This window comes from Thamnophis sirtalis, unplaced genomic scaffold (assembly GCF_051295495.1).
Source record: "Thamnophis sirtalis isolate CommonGarterSnake01/CBP01778 unplaced genomic scaffold, rThaSir2_p1.2 scaffold_8, whole genome shotgun sequence".
NCBI classification, from domain to species: domain Eukaryota; kingdom Metazoa; phylum Chordata; class Lepidosauria; order Squamata; family Natricidae; genus Thamnophis; species Thamnophis sirtalis.
The window spans coordinates 62,704,886-62,720,811 of NW_028261388.1; the positions used below are offsets into that span (position 1 = coordinate 62,704,886).

Below are 15,926 nucleotides of genomic sequence, written 5' to 3' on the forward strand. Positions count from 1 at the left end.
CATTTTATCATATGTCTATCAATAGAAGGCCAGAAAGAGGCAGAGAGTAGGTAGGAATATATAATAGTGTGTGTGTGTGTGTGTGTGTGTGCGCGCGCGCACACACACACACACACACACACACACACACACACATATAATCCCAAGCCATTTAAACTTTAAACACAGTGGTGGGATTCAAATAAGTTAACATCGGTTTGCCCAGGATCAGGTTGGCTGTTGTGCAGTGGTGAAATTCATTTTTTTAAACTACTGGTTCTGTGGGCATGGCTTGGTGACCGTGACAGGGGAAGGATACTGCAAAATCCCCATTCTCAGAGGAAGGATATTACAAAAATCTCCATTCCCACCCCACTCTGGGGCCAGCCAAAGGTTGTATTTGATGGTTGTCTGAACTACTCAGAATTTCCACTACCTGTTCTCCAGAACCTGTCATAACCTGCTGAATTTCACCCCTGCTGTTGTGGGAGGTATGGCCCATCCCTGTCCTCCAGCTCTGCTTACATGCGGAAAGAGTCTCCCGTGTCAGCCAACCTGACCCTGGGCAAACCGGTTGCTAAATTTCCACCCTTTGCCAAAAGACTGTTTCTTAGGGTGCTTGTCTGCATGTTGGTCTTATGGCTGTTTCAGTCTTCTGGATGGGGCTCTTTTAAGAAGTGAGGTTTCCGAGGAAGGAGGAGGGGGTTACCATAGAGACAAGGAGTTGATGCTCCCGAGAGCTTGTGTGGGAAGATGAAGAATTTGGGGTGGTGGGAGGGATTCCCACTCCCCATGGAGCTGTGTGGAGGAGGTGTTGGTCAGTCTGCAGGCAAAAGTGAGAGGGGCAAGGAATTAAGTTGACAGCATGATTGAAGTTGGGCCCAATGTAGGGAAGACTGTAGCGTTAGTTTGCAGGCAAATTATTACCCACCCCTGGCTATCAAAGTGGATCTTGGTTTGGTTTGGTTTGGTTTATTGGATTTATATGCTGCCCTTCTCCCAAGGACTCAGGGTGGCGTACAACATTAAAAAAACACATCTTGGGCACTGTGCTGTGCTACAATGGAGAAATGGACAACAGAACGGCTGGCACGAGGGGAGGAGGAAGAGCAGGGAGAAGAAAGAGGGAACGTGGCCTTCTCCTTTCCTCATGCTGGCCATTCCATTGCCCATTTCTCCATTGCAGCTCTGTGCAGTGCTCAGGATCCACTTTGATAACAAGGGGTGGGTGGTGGATAATTTAACAACTAGTTTGCCTGAACCGATGTGAACTGGCTGAATCCCACCACTGTTTAAACATTATTGACAAATATGTTGTGCTAGACCGAAAAGTTAATCAGAAATCAAAGAGAAGTTAAGCATGCTTCATGTAACACAGGAAGAATATAATCATTGATAAATATTTATTTTTGGTACCAATAGCTCTATGTGATTATTTTAATGTAGACTTATTCAATCTGATGTCTTCCAGATACTTTAGAGCTACACCTTGCAGAATTCCCAGGCAATTCCAGTTGGGAATTATAGTCCCAACACATCTTGAACACATCAGATTGGGTAAAGATACTGCAATGTATATAAGAAACTATATTGTATGGATAACTTTATAAAGTGTACGGTCTTTGGTGAAATCTTCCTGGGTAAATGACATCAAAGAGTCTTACCATGTAAGATAGAAAGTTAGCTCATTCTATATTAAGCCTGACTATATAATTTGTTTTGACTGGCATCAGTTTTCCAAGATGTTGTGAAATATCTTCCCAGGTATACATTTGCAATGTTATATAGTACTTGGTTTGAAGCATCTTATTTTTAACAATAACCTGATGAGATAAGAGACTAGCATTTATTGTAGCGTACTGAACTAATAATGTATTTGGAACTCTGTAGATTAACTATGCTGCAAAAATGCAAAGAATAATTCAGAAAGCAGCAATACTTTAAACAGTTTGGGGCAGCTGTGGTCCTCCAAAGTTGCTCAATTATTCTCCCCGTATGCAATTTCCCACTGGCCATACAAGTTGGAGCTGTTGGGAGCCTGTAATTCAGCAAAGCCACCATATGTTTATTTGGAAGTACATAGTTTGCTTTCCTATTTTTTACCTGGAGCTTTGCGAAGAATAGACTGTCGAACAATATCAGTTCCAAGGAGCTTGGACTGCTTGAAGCGTTTTGCTCTCTCTTCAAAGAACCATTCACCTGTTACTACCCTAAGCTGCCTGTATTAAAAAAGAAAGCAATGAAATCACTCTAACCATTAGTTGACATTAACAGAATAACAGAGTTGGAAGGGACCTTGGAAGTCTTCTAGTTCAACCCCTGTTCAAGCAGGAGATCCTATACCAATGTAGGGAAGTGACTGTCCAGCATCTTCTTAAAAGCCTCCAGTGATGGAACACCCACAACTTCTGAAGTCAAGCCATTCTAATGGGTAAGTCTTCTTACTGTTAGGATATCCACTTAGTCCTCTGGTTAACTCACCCATCCAAGACATTTTTGAATATTGCTTTAGAAATTACTAAGACAATCCCCCAATTTTTTGAAACAATACATCAAAATTTGTGTCATTCATTACACTAAACTACAATGTTTCATTACACTAAACTACAATTACACTAAACTACAATGTTACAAATCCACTTTAAGAGGTCATTAGTATACTTGTTAATTATATGTAAATTATATGCATAAGTATATGCAAATATATGCAATTAATACTTAGAGTAAATAAAGGAAAGGATGTAGAAGAGTAGGCAGAGCTGGGAGTTAAACATGTTATCATCTTAGAGTCTTTACGCTGCTACCAATGATCCAAGTTTAGCCCCCCCCCCCTTGAATTCTTTTAATCCTTATCTAGTGCCAATTTAGTGCTGAATGTTAGTTGACTAGATTCTTGTTTATTGGCTTCAATAAGTCTTCTGTGCTGCAACTTAATGTATGGTCTTTATCCTTTGTAGTGTGGAGCCTTCTTGGAACTGTTGAAATACAGTCCGTTCAATGGTTCCGAGTAGGCTCCACACCAATTTGCACCACTCAGGTGACCCTGAGGACACAGATAAACTTCCAGGTAACCTTAAGAACCCACTAAAAGAATGCAAATGACTAGCTGTCTGCAAGGAGTATAAATCCTTCCATTCCCCACCATCCAGTCAGAGCTGAAGAAGCTTCTTGGATGAGAAGCAAATTGTCTTCATAGGGAAAAAAAACAGAAAGTCCAGTTGCATCTTGAAAAAAGCACTTTTGGGACAAAACTTTGCTGGTATGTTTCAGTCACCAGCATCACCAGCTTGTGCAAGTGGGACTGCCAATGCTGGCACCCGCTGCTCACACACACACAACAGCCCACCTCTCACAGTTGCAAATAGGCCATGGCCCAGTAGTAGGCCATGACCCACAGGTTTGGAACCTCTGGTCTTATAAGAATCCCTCAGATATATATCAGTTCCTCATCTATTGCCTGAATTATTAAGGCCCATTGGCCATAGTACTAGTTTTAAGTTTTAGGGATTCTTAGGAAGAAACACTTTCCTCTATCTTGCATCTATGTCCTTTGCTTATTTTTCTATGCTAAAGAAGTGTACAAATCTACAAAGGACAAATGTCAGGTGAAAGGACCCAGAACACTATAAGATGATCAGAGTTGCTTCTTTATTGTTGCCTACCTATTTACAAGAATCTCACCAGATTATTTACATTCTCTTGGGAATAATCAGATAAATAAATTCTTCAGAAATTCTTGGAGGTCTCTGTCACTTCCTTTCCTGCAAGGTCTCTAAACCCACCAGTCTTTTCTTCCATCACTCTAACTGGAGATTCCATTACATCAAGTTAGGAATATTCTCTCATCTTTTCTCTTGAATCCCAGCATGCACTTTCAGAAAAATGAGGCAGCAGAATAAATAGCAAGGAGCAGTAGCAACAGAGCCAAGAGGCTGTGCCCACTAATCAGGGGTGGGTTTCAAAAATTGTTTGAACCTACTCTGTGGGCGTGGCCTCCTTTGTGGGAGTGGCTTGCTGCCCATGTGACTGGATGGGAGTGGCCTGCCACCCATGTGACCTGGTTGGAGTGGCCAAGACGATGTTATTACTAGATATTACTAATTACTAGATATTATTAATATTACCAGATCATTATTAATGCGTAGATAACTGTGGGACATTTCACACCCACAGACACCCACACACACAAACTATGACAGTGCTAGGAAAACACCAAAAAAATAAGAATCCCCCCCAAAAAAAGACTGCCAATGAAACCAGTTTTTTTTCCTAAGCCTAAGGACAGGAAAGACAAAGTCACTGGAATAAAAACCATCAAGGCAATGTGGAAAATTATAAAGGACAGGCGCTCACAGAACCATCAACCACTTCAGAATTACCTAAACAAGGAGGGTGAAACACACTGCCTTGCAACAAACCTGGCCTGCCCATAGAAAAGCAGCCACTTTGAGACACATAAACCTGGTCTGAACACTTAAAAGCAACATATTGCATCACAAATAAAACATTTGTAAAAAGGAATAACATTTCTTGTAATAAACATTCTATAAACAATAAATAAAAATTCCCTAAAATAATTAAAAACTACCACTTTCAGAGAACACCAAAGGACCCCACAGTCCTCTCCCTCCTTATCGTTTTCTTTTTTGTCCTAACTTTCTCCCCCTTCCCCCTCAACCCCACTCCCTTCTAGCACTGATGATGTTACCAAATTAGGAGTGCTGGAGAGGAGCTCTCACAGGGCGAAGAGCTTCCCGCTACAGGCACAATCTATCTGCAACTGTAAATGACTGCAAGCAGCAGCTTCAGGCACCTGCTCGCAGCTGCCAGTTGCATTTGGGAGCGGAGGTGGCGCCAGCAGAAGCAGGCACAGACCGCTTGCTGAGTAGAACGAAGCGGCGGGGATGCGTTGTTTCAAGGTGCCCCAAGTGCCGGCTCCTCTGAGTGCAGCCCATTCCCCCTCCCAAGAACACCATTTTCTTTTTAAAAACACCTCTGCAGATGATCTTGAAAACCTGCGAGGTTGCTTTGGGAGGGGGAAGACAGGCAGCATTCCCCCACCCCATCTCTGGTTGCCTGCAGCCTCGGAAGCTTCCACAACTTGCACAGTAAAGGCAATTAAGAACTTCTCTCGCTCGTGAGATTTTCTTTACTGTGCAAAGGCTTGCTTTAAGGCTGCAGGCTCCCAGGGAGGGGGGCAGGGGGAAATGCTGCCCATCTGTCCCCTTCCAAAGCAACCTTGCAGGTTTCCAAGATCATCCAGAGAAGTGTTTTTTAAAAAGAAAATCCTGAAAAGCCACAAGATTTGGAGAGATGGGCAGCTTGTCTTTTTTTTGGGGGGGGGGAAATCCCCAGAACCAGGAGCGCAACCCACCAGCTCCTCTGAGTGCAGCCCATTCCCCCTCCCAAGAAGACCGTTTTCTTTTTTAAAACGCCTCTGCAGATGATCTTGAAAACCTGCGAGGTTGCTTTGGGAAGGGGAAGACAGGCAGCATTCCCCCACCCCATCTCTGGTTGCCTGCAGCCTCGGAAGCTTCCGCAACTTGCACAGTAAAGGCAATTAAGAACTTCTCTCGCTCGTGAGATTTTCTTTACTGAGCAAAGGCTTGCTTTAAGGCTGCAGGCTCCCAGGGAGGGGGGCAGGGGAAAATGCTGCCCATCTGTCCCCTTCCAAAGCAACCTCGCAGGTTTTCAAGATCATCCGGAGAGGCATTTTTTAAAAAGAAAAACACTGCAGGCCCCCAGGGGCCAGGAGTGGTACCAGCGTTCCGGAAGTTAATTACTTCTGGGTTCACCGACAATCCGGTTTGTGTGAACCGGTGTGAACCGGGAGGAACCCACCCCTGCCACTAATGCCAAACTTTGGGCTGAGCTCCACTAGGCAACAATTGCTTTCTATGGATTTTATTTATCAAAACTAATATCTTACTGTGAAAGGTCCTTAGTGTTGCTCCTATCAGATAGCTAAAAGAAACCAGAAGTTTATAATACCAATACCATGTCAAGCAATAAAGCCTTCAGGTCATGAATATAAACAAACTAAGGTTTCAAATGGGTTATTTAAACTAAATTAAGAGGAAGTGATTAATCAAATTTGTGATTACAAGGGGTTCTGTCAGTCTGAACAAGTAGCTAAATAAACCCATTAAAATTAAACTGTTGCTTTCAGGTTTCTTGTAGAGCTCATCATACACTGTTATTAAACAATTCCTATGAAGCTGGAAATTAGTCTGTGAATAGAAGTGGGCAATATTTTTTTCCCTGTTGATTGCTGCAAATCAGCTAATGAATGGGTGGCATTTTTTTTCTTTTAAAGCCTTATAGCAATAGCAGTTAGACTTATATCCCGCTTCATAGGGCTTTCAGCCCCCTCTAAGCAGTTTACAGAGTCAGCATATTGCCCCCACAGTCTGGGTCCTCATTTCACCCACCTTGGAAGGATGGAAGGCTGAGTCAACCTTGAGCCAGTGAGATTTGAACCGCTGAACTGCACATAACAGTCAGCTGAAGTGGCCAGCAGTACTGCACCCTAACCACTGCGCCACCTCGGCTCACCCTAACCATTGCGCCACCTCGGCCTTCCCTCCCTCCCATGCACCAGGCTGTAAAAGAAGGGAGATCTTTCCAGAGATCTGACTCCTTGCAATGAATTTTTGGAATTAGACCAAGAACACAAGTGACACAAGAAAATAAAAAGCAGTGGGTTGTGGTCAGAGCCATCATATTGACTTTATCAGCCTCTGGTAGATGACTACTCTGAAATCATCAACTGGCCACTCTTGATTTAAGAAGGATCCCTTCAAGAAAACACTATAGCATGGAAATTAATATTTGTGACTATGGTTATTATAAAGCATGTAATATATATCCTGAATAATGACTAATCCATCCAAGCTGCTGACTACTCAAATATATCTCATGTATTTTTATGGAATAAGGAAACCCTCTAGTATAATTAGCTTTATTTAATAAATAGGGAGAGACATGTGAAAAGTCAATGTTTCAATTTGTTTGCATACAAAGTAAAAATGAAACCTTAAGCTGTTTATTTGTAGCAATAAACAAAACAGACTTAATAAAGAACTTAATCTAGAAACCTTTTATAGGTGCAGGATAAAAATGACCAGAATCACTGTGATGATGAAACATCGGTATTACCTTCACTCAACCTGCTATTGCTTATACTAAATGAAGGGAGTTTTATTTGACTAAGCTAGCATTTTAGGACTGTGCACAGCCTCTGAAAGGGACACTTCACCTGTTAGTTCCTGAAATGTTTTTTTCCTCAAAACATTGAAGCAGCTGGAAAATATCCCTAATTCTCTGCATGTGCATGAAGAGACATTTCTTTGGAACTGCCCTTACATGTATGGAAGTACACCTGCAAGGGCAACAATCTTGGAAGAAGTCACAAGAGCCTTTCCAAGGATACAGATCCTTTCTCACTTCAGAGACAGCTGCCTCATTTGCATTGACAGTTATTGCTTCACATAATTGAACTGGGTCAGTTACAATTGCATACAAAACAGGGAGCAGGGTGTTAATGCAGTTTAAATGTAGTCCTCCACATATTACATTTGAGCCTGAAATCTTGGTCACTGAATGAAAAGCCACATGATTGCTTCATTTAATGTCTACAATCCCAGCTCTCCAGTTGCAGTTATCAAGGGACTGTGCAGGTTCTTAAATGGACTATCAGGGAAAGGCCTGGATCTTCTGAGCCTTCCAGCGGGGAGGAGCAATGCTGGTGAATGCCAGCATTCTGAAAAGGTCACAATATTGGCATTCACTGGTGTTTTTGCCAGATTTGAGGTTTGTTCCTGCAGTACACGGGAGGATTTCCTCTCCCTGCAGGGAGTCTCTTTTGTGTGTACGTTACAAGTGAGACTTGATCTTTGATAATATGCTACACTATTTCTTTTGTCATTATCTTCATGTTCTGTTAAAAGATATTTAAAAGTGTTTCCATTGCTTTATATTAAAATATACAATAATGCTAATACATAGATAATATCAAAACATAATTTTCTTTGTGCACACTCCAAACTTTGAGAAGTTTTTTATTCTAGAGATCTGCTACATCAACCATCCACATGTCATCTGAATACATTAAGAAAGCATGACATGCTTTGCTTTTTCCTGGTGCCGGGAGCCATTATGCTCTTATACAAGGTATTCTTATATATAACCAAATGTTCTCAGTACTACCACTGCAGTCTGTTAAGAGGTTCTGAGTCATCACACCCACAACAATTCTTGAGTCCTTAAAGCAAAGTAATGTTTATTAGCAACTCACTGGACATTTTTCACTTCAGCGACCTGTTAACTAGGAAAAGTCTGACCTCAGATGAATGTCTTGGTTCAACAAATTAAGCCCCAAATATCTTTATTCTTCCTATCATTTCTAGCCTATTATTGATAATTATATTTCCTGAAAAAAGTAAGAGATCAGAAAAATGAATCTGGTATTAGAAAGGAAGACTTACGCAATTTTATTACACACTGTGCACTTCCAACTGCCATCGGTTCCTAAAACATGACATTTGTTACAAACTCTCAGGCCACATATTTGGCAGTGGTCACCTCTGTCAAAAATTAAGCCCAAATTTTTCTGACAGCGAGTGCAGACCTTGCTGTTATCTTGCTGGTGATGCCGTCCACCTTTACGTTTCACTTCCAATAACTCATTCTTTAGTTTTCTAGAAAAGAAAAGAAAAATCCAGAAGTCCACAAAAAGATCTTGAAATATATGAATTTGCTGTCTCATTAATAGTCAAAGGGCTTACGCAAGACACAATTTGAGAATGGTGTCAAAAACTAATGTGTACCTAATATTTTTAACCCTTTGCTCCCAGAGAACATAAAATACTCTATAGGGTGATTTTTTTTTTTACATAGCAGCTTTGCAATCAAAAGGGCAGACACACAAATCCCAATAAAGAATCCATCTAGCTTGCAGGTCTTCTGAGAAATGAAATGCTGGTATACTGGCATAAGGTGTCACACTGGTAGGGAGGAGACCCACGTTCTAGTTCATGGTTAATCATGGAAATTTCCTGGATCACTTTGGTCCATTATCTGAGCCCAATATATCTGTTGTGGAGGAAAATAAGAGGAAGGAATACCATATATGCTACTTGAGATCCTAAGTTAAAGTTGGGATATATGTATTATGTCAGTTCCGTGTCAACTCGTGGAACTAGTGTCTGGCATTTTCTTGGGAGCATTTTCAGAAATGGTTTGCCATTGCCTTCTTCAATGGGGTGTGAGAGAATACAGGTAGTCCTCAACTTGCGACCACAATTGAGCCTAAAGTTTTGTTACTAAGTAAAACATTTATTAAGTGAATTTTGCCCTATTGTACGAACTTTCTTGCCACAGTTGTTAAGTGAATCACTGCAGTTGTTAAATAAGTAACATGATTGCAAAGTGAATCTGGCTTCCCCATTCACTTTGCTTGTAAGAAGGTCACAAAACGTGATCACGTGATCCTGAGACACTACAACCACCATAAATATGAGTCAGTTACCAAGTGTCTGGATTTTGATCACATGACCATGGGGATGCTGTAACGGTTGTAAGTGTGAAAAACAGTCTTAAGTCATTTTTTTCAATTGTAACTTTGAACAGTAACTAAATACACTGTTGTAAGTTGAGGACTACCTGTAATTGGCCCAAGTCACTTGGTTGTTTTTTGGGTTTTTTGCTTAAGGCAAGAGTAAAACTCTTGTTTCCCTGGTTTCTAGCCTGCTACCTTAACCATTATAACTGGCTCTTGCAAGTAAGATAGGCTGTCCAAATGAAGAAGATGATCATGATTGATGACAATTTCAGTCCAGACTATTTGTTCTGTCATGGATACTATAAAATATTTTATCCATTATAAAACAAGCTCTGTTCAAAAGTAGTTATAAGCAAAGGGATGAAGCAAATGGATGTGGGATGTGAAATCATATTAACATGGCTGGGGCATGTATCACAATTTGATTATCTTATAGCAACAGACAAAACTTTGTTCAATTTGGGTCAATAATCCAAGTGTGATACATTAACATTTCATTGCATTAGTTAGAGCTCACTACTGAATCCCAGAATATAGTTTTAGCCAAACAGCCTGATATTCTGTCTCCACAAGGCAATTATGCAAATTCTGCAGAGATGTAGTTGTTTAGGCTTAGGTTTAGGTTTATTAGATTTATATGCCGCCCTTCTCCCAAGGACTCAGGGCAGCGTACAACATTAAAAGAAACATATAATACAAAAGTTAAAAAAAATTAAATAGAATATCCCAAACCCAATTATAATTGACAATGACATTTTTTTTAAAAAAAATTGAATTAAAATTAACAGTGATCAATAATTTATTTTGTTTTGTTCAGGCCAGGCTGGCTTGCTGGAAAAGCCAACTTTTTAGGGCGCGTTGGAAGGACCGGAGGTCGGGGATTATACGAAGCTCCGGGGGCAGCTCATTCCAGAGGGAAGGCGCTCCCACAGAGAAGGCTCTCCCCCTGGGGGTCACTAGCTGACACTGTCTGGCCAACTCTGTGGGATCGCACTGGACGATGGGAGGCTACCAGTGGCAGTAGGTGGTCTCGCAGGTACCCTGGGCCTAAGCCATGGAGCACTTTAAAGGTCATAATTAGAACCTTGAATCCCACCCAGAAGACAACCGGCAACCAGTGCAGGCTGCCTAAAAGAGGTGTAACATGGGAGCACCTAGGTACCCCCATGATAACCTGGGCAGCTGCATTCTGGACCAGTTGAAGCTTCCGGGTGCTCTTCAAGGGGAGCCCCATGTTACCCCATGAGTGTTACAGTAGTCCAGGTGAGAAAGGACGAGGGAATGAGTGACTGTGCGCAGAGCATCCCGATCCAGGAAGGGGCGCAACTGACGTACCAGGCGAACCTGGTAAAAAGGCCCCCTGGTCCCAGCCGTCAGGTGTTCTAAACTAAGCCGCGTATCCAGGAGGATGCCCAGATTGCGGGCCCTCTCTGAGGGGAGAAAAATTTCTCCCCCTATCATCAAAGATGGAACAAGATGCACAAATCGGGATGCCGGAAACCACAGCCACTCAGTCTTGGAAGGATTGAGCTTGAAACTGTTCCTCCCCATCCAGATCTGCACAGCCTCTAGGCATCGACACATCACGTTGAGGGCACCGTTTGGGTGGTTTGGGGTAGAGATGAAAAGTTGGGTATCATCAGCATATTGATGATACCGTACCCCAAAACCATGGATGATTTCACCCAGTGGTTTCATGAACAGGAGGGGTGAGAGAACTGACCCCTGGGGCACCCCACAAGTGACGCGCCTCGGGGTTAATCCCTGCCCTCCAGTCAACACAAACTGCAACCAATCCGACAGGTAGGAGGAGAACCACCGTAAAACGGTGCCCCCCACTCCCAACCCCTCGAGTCGTCACAGTAGGATACCTTGGTCGATGGTATTGAAAGCCGCTGAGAGATCTAATAGGACCAGGACAGAGGAGCAGCCCCTGTCCCGGGCCCACCAGAGATCATCGACCAACGTGACCAATGCCGTCTCCATGCTGTATCCGGGCCTGAAACACGACTGAAATGGATCCAGGTAGACAGCTTCATCCAGGGACTGGGGAAGCTGACGTGCTACCACATTCTCAACAACCTTCGCTACAAAGCGAAGGTTGGAGACCGGACGATATTTGGCTAAAGAAGCTGGGTCCAGGGAAGCCTTCTTAAGGAGGGGCCTCACCACCGCCTCCTTCAAGGTGGTGGGAAAGAACCCCTCTCTCAACGAAGCGTTGGTAATCGCCTGGAGCCAGCCTCGTGTCACCTCCCGGGAAGCTGAGATTAACCAAGAGGGACACGGGTCCAGCACACAAGTGGCGGCACTGAGTCTTCCCATAATCCTGTCCATGCCCTCGGGGGTCACAGGATGAAACTCATCCCAGATGGTCTCCACCAGATTCATCCCCGTCGACTCGCCCGAATCTACCCAGTCAGAGTCCAAGCCTGTCCAGATCTGAGCGATTTTATCCTGCAGATACTGAACAAATTCTTCAGCCCTACCCTGCAAGGGGTCTTTCCCACCTCCTTGGTTAAGTAAGGAGCGGGTCACCCTAAACAGGGTGGCTAGGAAGTTATCTGCGGATGCGATAAGAGTGGAAAAATGTTGCCGTTTTGCCGCTTTTATCGCCACTAAGTAGGATTTAAGATGAATTCTTACTAGTGTTCGATCAGATTCGGAGCGGCTGGCCCTCCAACCACTCTGTAGGCGTCTTTTCCAGCGTTTAATCTCCAGGAGCTCCTCAGTAAACCAGGGAGCTACCAGGGATCGACACCGGGTCAGAGGCCGCAAAGGCACAACACGATCCAAAGCCCCAGTGGCTGCCCTATCCCAGGCTTCCACTAGGGCTTTGGTCGAGTTGTGAGTAAGGGATTCAGGAAAAGTCTCAAGCTCCATCAGGCACCTGGGACGGAACCATCTAGTCGGTTCCGCCTCCCTGCGTTGAGGGGTAGCAGTATGGAAGTCAAGCCTGATGAGGAAATGATCCGACCATGACAAGGGTTGGATAGAAATATCCCCTAAATCTAGATCATTCATCCACTGCCCAGAGACAAAAATCAGGTCGAGCGTGTGTCCCCCATTATGGGTGGGGTCTTGAATTAACTGAGTTAGGTCCATAGCCGTCATGGAAGCCATGAACTCCCGAGCTGACTCAGATGTCTCGTCAATGGAAGGCAGATTGAAATCCCCCAGGATCATAAGGCTGGGGAAATCAACTGCCAATCCAGCTAACACATCTAGCAACTCCGGCAGGGCTGATGAAACGTAGCAGGGAGACAGGTACATAACAAAAAGGCCCACCTGAACTCCAAGGCCCCATTTCACAAAAAGGGACTCACACCCGCCTATCTGAGGCACAGTGACCTCCTGAGGTCTGAGACTTTCCCTAATAACCCCCCCACCCCCCACCCCTGCCCTGGGCTCTCGGCTGGTGAAACGCCCAGAAGCCTGGTGGGCATAATTCACTAAGGGAACACCCCCCTCTTGGCCCAACCAAGTCTCCGTAATGCACACCAGGTCCGCTCTACCCTCTTGTATGAGGTCGTAAATGAGGGGAGCCTTATGTACCACGGACCTGGCGTTAAGCAACACCAGCCGGAGACCAGGGTCATGTAATCCCAAGCACCCAGGGGTGTGAGAAGGGTGATGAGGGTTGGAACACGCGATCGCTCTTAAACAGCGGACCCGCATCCCCCAAACATTATTTGGCCCTCGGCTCCCACCATATCTGCCTCTCCCACAAACAGTAGAGATGGTGAACCCCCCATTGGAATGGCTTAATGTCTCCCCGGAATCCCAACTCCTCCCAGCACTCCCGACCCGTGCCCATTAGTTAGCTCTGGCCTGTGCCCTGGCAGACTCCCCCCCCAAGCCTGTCTGAGCAATCCGTATCAACCCCCCCACCCTCCCCTTAAAATTTGATTTAAAAACCCCTGTAAAAAACCCCTAAGAAGTCTCTTCTTTGCATGCCACCTCTCGGGATCCCAAAATCCGTCATTAAGGAAGCGTCTTGATAAGCAAGAAGGCCATCCCCGTGAAAGGGGGAGTTCCCGAAGGGAATAAAGTTCTGTCGCAGTATAGCATAGAGGAGAGTGTGGCATCAACCAAATGGGATGACATCACGGGGAGATGGAACGAGGAAATGACATGTCCACGGGGGGGGGGAGCCAACAGTGTTCAAGGGGGGTAGCGGGAAGCTGCTGCTGGGCACACCCATGTCGGCTTCAGAGATGCCAGGCTGGGCATTCCGATGACCACATCCACGCCAGCTGTGTTCAAGGGGGGTAGCGGGAAGCTGGTGCTGAGCCCATCCACGCTGGCTGCAGAGATCCTAAGTTGGACGCCCTGCCGCCACCGCTGACAGCACCCACATTGGCAGCCTCTGATGCTCTTCATTCTCCTCTCACCGCCAGCTGCCGCCTTTCACTCATGATGTTCCAGCTACGAAGCAGTAAATCACAGCTCAAGTGTATCCCCGAGGTCCCAGGAAGTTCTCATAGCTAGACCTGGAACCAACAATGGAATAGGGTACCCCTGCAAGCCCCCAAGAAGGACAATCATCTCCCCGAAGCTCTCCTAAACACAACAGGACACCATCTTGGGCATGCACAGTTTAACTGTTAAGCAATTGGTGGCTCACAAAACACTTGTACAGTATGACACGCATCTCCTCCAGAGATGGCAAATTCAGAAGATTAAACTTATGGTATTATGAGCTATACAAAAGCATTATACTTGCTGCAAAATGATAAGCAAACCTTCAGAAGAAAAATGCTAAAATACCCATTCTGGTTTTTTTTGGCACTATCTCTTTTAAGTCAATACTGCTTTTTCATTCTATCTAATATAATTCTGACATTCTAGCTTGGCACTAGCTACAAAAGTAATCTTTTTTTAAGTTTATTTATTCATTTTCATTTAACATACAGTACATAAGTGTTTTGTGAATAGTATATTGTCAATTTGCTTACGTAATAATACTTTTCCAGCTCCTAATTTCTACCTCTATTATCCAACAATTTATAAATCAAGTCCCATGTTTGAAAGTACTCTGTATCTTCTTTTTCTTTTATCTTTAATGTCAATCTGTCCATTTCTGCACAATCTAATATTTTTTTAATTGCATCTTCTTCTCATATTTCCTCCTTTTTTCCAATACTATGCAAATACAATTCTTGCTGCTGTCAAAACATGTAGTGTTAAATACAAATTCCCCTTATCATACTTTTCTGGTACTATACCTAACAAAAATATTTCTGACTTATAATCTACATACAGCAGTGACATGCAGTGAGGTTCATGGCCGGTGAGGCAAGCGGGCAAAAGCCGCCCTATGTCTGCCAGCGCCGGGGCTTTGGCAGGGCTTTGGGAAAGCTGCACCAAAGCCCCGGCATGGCTTTCCAAAAGCCCCGCCGAAGCCCCGGCGCTGGCAGACATAGGCTTTAAAGTCCCGGCACCACGTCTGCCATAGAGCGGGACGCGTCCATCTCTATGGTGGACGCGGCGGCAGGGCTTTAAAAAATAAAAAATAAAGTGCCAGACCACGCGCAAGCAGAGGCGGGTAAAACACACACACACACAAATTACTTACAATAATACAAATTACAATTACTTACAAATTACAATAATTTTGAATTCCTCCCCCCTCCCTCCGACCCACATACCTTTTCCAGCTGTTTCACAGAGGATTTCAACTCTCCTCTTGTCTGTCATGATGAAAATGTAAAAAATGTAAAAAGAAAAAGGCAGGAACTGCTGAAGTCAGTCTGGGTTAGCTGCTGCCAGAGCCTCCAATGGATGACTCTGCTTAACTGTTTAAAAAAAGCCTCTAAAAAGTGCCCTCTACAGGAGGAGATGAGAGAACCACATGCCTCATCTACATAAGAAATTTTTTGGCTTTTAACCCTTGCTTAACTCTGCTCAAGTGATCATAAAGATAGACTAAATGAGGCACGTGGTTCTCTCGCCTCCTCCTGCAGAGGGCACTTTTTAAGAGGCTTTTTTAAACAGTTAAGCACTAAGCAGAGTCATCCACTGTGGCTCTGGCAGCAACTAACTCAGCCTTTTTCCTTTTAATTTTTTCTTTCTTTTCATGATGACAGTGGTGAGGCCCTGCCTCCCCTGACTACACATCCCTGATATACAGCTTTAACATTTTTTGTAACCATGTATGTATTTTTGTCCAATATTTCCTTGCTTTCATACATGTCTACTACATGTGGTAGTATGTGCCCAGTGTCTGATTACATTTCCAACAATTGGCAGACATGTTTTTAAACATCTTTGCTAAACTTGCCGTTGGTAAGTGCCACTTATAAAACATTTTGTATAGGTTTTCTTTATAGGTAGTTGCCATTGTCAACTTACAGTTTCTCTCGCAGAGTTTTTGCCATTTATCTAA

General features: G+C 43.9%; 1 protein-coding gene and 1 pseudogene across 5 annotated transcripts in view; both read right to left on the reverse strand.

The window, feature by feature from the left end:
• Positions 1–15,926, reverse strand: part of SYTL5 (synaptotagmin like 5) — a 173,846-nt gene that overhangs the window by 84,248 nt on the left and 73,672 nt on the right. For all 5 annotated transcript variants that reach the window (XM_087721796.1, XM_087721797.1, XM_087721799.1 and 2 more), the window contains exons 3-4: positions 8,466–8,678; positions 2,083–2,198 (exon numbers count right to left, since the gene is read on the reverse strand). In XM_087721796.1, the coding sequence (XP_087577922.1) occupies positions 2,083–2,198; positions 8,466–8,678 (329 nt within the window). The remainder of the gene's footprint in view (positions 1–2,082; positions 2,199–8,465; positions 8,679–15,926) is intronic.
• Positions 9,054–13,626, reverse strand: LOC148044445 (uncharacterized; annotated as a pseudogene).